A 6,562-nucleotide genomic window follows, 5' to 3' on the forward strand; every position below is an offset into this window, starting at 1 on the left:
TTAAAAAAAAAAAAAAAACCACTCGACTATCAGATAAGTAGTTTCAGAGAAGACGTGCGACAAAGATTTCTGTTTTCACATTTATATACATGTACAATATATAGATTTATGTTCTCAAATTCAATTTAATTAAGAAGTCACATAATTTGTATATATGGTACTTACCGAATGGCTTCTGTCATTGTCATTCATTTGAAAGCAACAGAGGTTTAAGACAAACTTTTGAAGAATATATGAATGATGGAATGACAATTTATTTTTGCCATATGAAATAAATAAATTTTTGCTTTCAAACAACTAAGGGATTCTGCTGTATTAATGCTATGATTGTGTTCATTCCAAATTGTAATAACACAGAGCAATTTAAACTGTAAATTATGCAATAATTAAAAATTTTCACAAAAGTTCAAGAATAAAAGAATATTGGACAAGTCATAATCATTTACAGAAAATTGAACTTAAAACAGATAACATAACTTAGAAAACATTTTCTTTCTAATCATATTAGAAGGTTTGTGTGAAATAATTTAATTGACTAAAATGTTCTATTAATTTCTAACTAACTCTATTTGTTATTATGTTAATAAGTACAAGAAATAATTATTTTTTATAATAATATTAAACTATAATTAATTATATTTGAGTTTTCTTTTGAGTTGGGTATCATATTTCATTTTTATATTACCTATTCTAGCGCTAAATATGTCAGACCAATGAGAAGGCTGTACGGGGCCTATGGGTTTTATTTGATGTGCGGAATGTTAATATGCCGACCGGTCGTCACCAGTCGTCTCTACAATTCGTGTGCATGCGATAAGCATCACGCTAAGAATCGCGTCCGCCGTTGTTATCGGGATTCGGTTATCGTACTTGAAATTAATATCGTTCGCTCGTGTGATAGCATCGTTGTTGATTGTGGTAAATTATCAACAATAACAAAAACACGATGTAAAAACACGAGTATTTCGAAAACTATTTTTCAAATGACCATCGCAGAATTAAAATCGGAGTGCGAGTTACGTGATATTTCTAGTGCGGGTACAAAGAATGATTTAACTCGGTCCATTAAGGGCAAACGAAAATCATGTGCTCCGCGGTGTCTTCGGCAAAACTACAGTAACAGCATGAAGCGTCCGGGGACCTATTCATGCAGTTCAAGTATTGACGAAAACAGCCGTTCTCCGTCAAAGCTTGCGTCATGTGGTAGGTCAGTGGGAAGACAGGCCTCCGCATCCACCTATACACGCTAGGTAGTAGGGTGTGCGTCCATCTGCTGTTTTTCAACCCGTCCCATCTTGCTTGCCATGCTCCAACGGTAATGCTCCTTTCCTGAAGTTTGATCATCGCCACGCTATCCTCGCGACCTTGCTCGTCGATCCGGTCAGCAACTCTCTTCCGTTCCAGCGCCTTTAAGTCGGCCGGTATGATGGACGCCAAGAATAAGGCACCGTCAGTTGATACGGTCCAGTAGGCTCGAATAATCCTAAGTGCCACCTGTATTTGTGCTCGGCACATTGACTCCCGATTCCTTGCCGTTCGGGTAGCCACCTCTGCCCACGATGCAGAAGCGTACAGCAACTTACTGCTCACTACCGTTCCCAGCAATTTCCTTTTGGACGCCGACGGACCCCCGATGTTCGGCATGAGGCAACCTATGGCGAACGCGGACTGGCTAGCCCTGGCTGAGGCGCCTGTCACGTGCGCAATATATTTTATTATATTGAATAATATTTAATATAAAAAAAAATCTTAAAAATACATAAACACATTTATTTTTTACAAACATTTTTTTAAAAAATGGTTAAATTTCAAGCCATGCATTTTCACACTTATTTTAAATCCCTCGGCTATTGCGTCCGCTTCTATACTAGTAGCTCCTTTTGCCCAGTTCATAAAACAAACATGTTCTAAAGCGGTTTCATTATTTATTTTAGCTCGTTCGCAAATAACGCAGTATCTAAATCTGATACCAATAAATAATATTTTTTTAGAACATTATCCAATAATTGTCGCCTGTAGGTATTACATTTATAATGAGTATAATATGATACAATATAGTAATATACATTTATGTATTAATTAAAGTTAAATTTTACCACTCCTGACAAAGCAAATAAAATAAAACCGCCTAAGTCTGGGACTTTTAATGCGGTGAGAACTGCAATACCTTCACCGAACACCGACATAAATTTATTCAAGTCCGACAAACTATCCACGGACGATATAGGTACTTGCAACAATTTGTCGACGAACGATCCCGCGACTAAGCGAGGCTTATCGTAACGCGATACTAACGCGGACCAGGCTACGGCGAATGTGGCCCCCGAAATCAGTATGCCACGGATAACGTCAGCAGCTCTTCCGTGAACACAGCTGCGCAAATGATAAAACCACTCGATATCGGGTATGTCAGGAAATTGAGATACGACCGCAAGAAACTGATCACGGAATGCAGGCCACTTATGAATATCACCATCGAATTGCGGTAACGGAATTTCAGGTAATCTGCGGAAAACGCGGGTTTGTGCCGCGTGAAGGTCATTTGTGGCGATGGGTTCCGGCGGCGTAGCAGGTTGAACATGATATTTTGAAACAATCGACTTAATAAAATAGACCCAATTGTTCACGTCGACGATAAGGTCCGTCGTATACTCGTGCAACATGTCGAGAGCACAATAAGCGTCGAACACAGCATTGTCCTCAATCTCGAACCCAGTCAACAGACTATCCAACCTGGGGGAAGCCGCGAGCAGCTGCGGCACCATAGTCATATCATCACTAGCCAATCGAGCCGTTTCGTGGATAGCCTTAATACGAGCGACGTACGATTCTCGTTTGGCCAACGCCCTGTCCTTCGCGCGCTTATCACGCAAGTTAAAGGTGCGCGCGCGTAACCCACGGGTCGAACAATAAATTTAGCAGCACTCAACTACAATAACTAACGGGGGCAATGGTCCTACCCAAGCTATCACGAACCCAATCCAAACGTGAACATCACAATTAAATAATATAATAACCACGCTCTGCTACCAAATGTTTGGGAAGCCGGCTATTTACTAGCATTTGGCCGAGCAACCACTTTAAATGATGTGATGTTCACAATTTGAATTGGATAGGTGACCGAATATAAATATATACAACACGTTTTCAATACCTAATAATAATATATATATTTTATACACGAATAGTGTGCATACGTCGGACGGTGAAGACGTCTCTTCCCGAGCGCGACTCGTAACAATAATAATAATAACAAGAATAATAATAATTAACTTGAATAATGTCACATTACCGGACGGCACATACGTCGCGGCGGGGCAGGGTATCGGTTACGACGGAGACTGTTATCAACTGCGGCTGTGGCAAGGTCGATGACACACACGTGAACGGGGAGTGGCGGCAGTGATGATAACAAAAACGACGTTACGCAATGTTTCGAACTAATATTATCGGCTAATAACAATAGCAATAATACGCGAACAGAATAAAAACAATATCATGCAACGAGTGCAACGGAATACAACAATGACCGTTGTGTGGACTTAGATGCAGTTCTATCATAAATAATACACGACCCGACGTGACCAACGCACGGTCCATTCACAAGGAAGGTACGGCAACGACGGACCAACGCACGGTCCACACACCAGAAAGGTACGGCAACGACGGACCAACGCAAAAGTCGCCGGTGGTGACTTGGCCGGAACCGGCATCCACGGACCGCGCGATGCGCTTTCTCGCGGACCGGTTGTCAATGTCGCAATTAAAAACAACGGCGGAAAATTTCGAACAATTATTTTAAAATAGATTTTTCAATTATTATATATGTTTAGTATTACATAGTATTGTCAATAATCTAAAAATATTATGCGTTTCCACATAAAGGTCCCCACACACTGCGGCGGTGGCGGTGGTGATATTAAAATGGCAGACCTGAACACATTGGGGCGGTGTCGGTAGCGATTTTTATCTTGTATAAACATAATCTATTTAAATATTACATACAATAATTGTATAGTTAATTAATTAATTCCTATGCAGTTGCGTAACCAGAACTTTTAATGCCCGTGGCAAAATAATCCAATCGGGCCCTTAGTTTTATAAATTTGGAAGAACAAGATATGAGGAATATCCTTCAAAAACTAACCACCTATACAATTCTACCCTTTAAGGCTACAAACAATAAAAAACATGTTTAGTGTAATATTATTTTTATAGTAAAATTTTACTAAACATTTTTTGGTTTAAAAAATATATACAAAGCAATACAAAATTTAAATATTCAAAATTTCTTGCTTTTGCTTCGGCAAACATATCGATTAAATCTTCAAAGTCAACTTCTCGGGCTGTTTCTTATTCGATTGAAATTAATGCCAGGCCACTTAAACGATCTTGTATCATTTTACTCTTTAAATATCTTTTAATAATTTTTAGTTTCCAAAATGACCGTTCGGCGCTTGCACATGTAACAGGAATTGTCAAAAATAATAAAATAGTAGTACATACTTCTAGGAAACTGGCTGTTAAAGAATGATTTTTCACCATTAAAAGTTGAGCAAGATCTCTAGTTGAATTAAGTTGATTTATTTGATTTTTAAGAGTTGATCTTACAGCTAAAATTTCACTTATAAATGTTTTTGATATGCCTTTATCATATTTGTTTACCAACTTTGTAGCTTCATTTAAAAGCTCTAAAGCTGTTGCTGATGTGAGAAAAGATGGTTGTAAACATGTGAAATTTAGCATTAATTCATGAAAACTTGAAAAACGTTTACTTATTTGATTTATTAATATATCCAACGTTCTATTAAAAATAGTTACTCGAAATAAGCTTTCTGGACAAGTTAAACGCATATCAGTACATAGTTCATCGAAATATCTTTTTACTACTTTACGACGTTTGTTTTGAAACTCTGTAGAGATAGACCAACTTTTAGCAACTATACTTGCTTCTTCCAAGAGATCATTAAAATTACATCTATATTCTTTTAATTGTTCATAACAGTTTTTTAATAAATTAGATGCATTATCTAAATCAAATGACTTTGACTGGGGAATTTAGAAGTTAGGTTTATAATTTGTAAAATTTTACATTGAAAAACTAAAGTGCAAATAAAATTATGATTTTCAATTTGTTTTTTAATCCTATCTGCTTAATTTCGCTCATCTAACTTAGAGTTGCAAAGTATAACTTTTGTTAAAGCTTTTTGAATTTCAACAAATCTAATTTTAAGCGAAAAAACTGATTCATAACGACCAGCCCAAACGACACGTCATTGACTAATAACAAAATAAAATATAAATTAAAAGAACATCAAGTAACAACGACTAAACGATGGTCACTTTTTCCTAGAATAGTTCTAATCTGATCTAGTATCTAAATATAAATGTTACGTTCGGTTTCAAAGACAAGCGATTGCGATACGCTTCATTGTTATTTCCATTTTACAAATAACAATATCATTAAATGTATAATAATATTAATATCGACAATGTCGACGGACTGGTAAATAAAATAATTTATAAACATAATCATGATCAGTTATTAAATTTATTTTATTTTACAAAAATATACATATATTTTTAAACAGAATCGTATTTATAAATTTCACTATTATGATGATTTGTTTTTGAATGTACTATTTTTTTCTTGAAGGGCCCTCTAGAGTCGTGGGCCCGTGGCCCATTGCCCGTCATGCCATCCTATCGTTACGCCACTGTTCCTATGTCATTGATAAATTGACGATTTATCTATATAGTACGTTAGTAGGTACTATATTAAGTACTTCTACTATTTTACATATCATATTCATTATATATATATATATATATATATATATATATATATATATATATATAATATTGTATTGATTATTTTTATATGAATTATTTTTAATTAAGTTAAATAGTATATTAAACTATAACTTGAATAGTTTCTAAGAAATAATCCAAGTCTAGACTAATATACAAGCCCGGCTTATGTGTTTAAACAAACATAGGCGAAATTTAGTTTTTGCCGCCCCTTACGTGTAAATATTTTATCAAATATTTTTTTTTTATACATAAAAATTGTCCAGGAAAAATGCCGCTTTAGGCGTGGGTCTATGTCGTCTACCCCTTGAGCCAGGCCTGCTAATATACACCATATATATTAAATAGTATAGATACTTTTAGCGTATATTTGATAAGTCAATTGAAAATACCGCTGAACAGTGACGGTAAAATCGAGCATGCTGCGGTTTTTATAAATATCGCAGCGGCGATATTTTACCGCGGCTGAATTACCGCCAGCATGTGCAGACTCCCATTACAATACGTGTGTACAAATTTAACGCAACCGCCATCGCGTCAGTGTGTGGGGACCTTAAAAGTAGATACAGTCATATTCTACAAGTTTCTAAAATTTAATAATATTATTTGGGTATTTATAAATCGTTTGCCTAAATGACTGCGATAATTAATAACCGGTTTCGACAATCGGTGGTGCGGTAATGTGCGCGGTGTAGGGAGTGTGTAACGTACATGTCCCCAACCCCACCCATTTAATGTTTCGCACTTTTTT

The 6,562-nt window shown here is 36.2% G+C and overlaps 1 protein-coding gene across 1 annotated transcript; it reads right to left on the reverse strand.

Moving 5' to 3' along the window:
* Positions 1–1,065: 1,065 nt before the first annotated feature.
* Positions 1,066–1,644, reverse strand: LOC112680012. The gene has a single exon (XM_025549988.1). It carries the CDS (start codon positions 1,642–1,644, stop codon positions 1,066–1,068), a length of 579 nt encoding a protein of 192 aa, XP_025405773.1.
* Positions 1,645–6,562: the final 4,918 nt, after the last annotated feature.

Source organism: Sipha flava, unplaced genomic scaffold, assembly GCF_003268045.1.
Source record: "Sipha flava isolate LNK unplaced genomic scaffold, YSA_version1 17222_pilon_pilon, whole genome shotgun sequence".
NCBI lineage: Eukaryota > Metazoa > Arthropoda > Insecta > Hemiptera > Aphididae > Sipha > Sipha flava.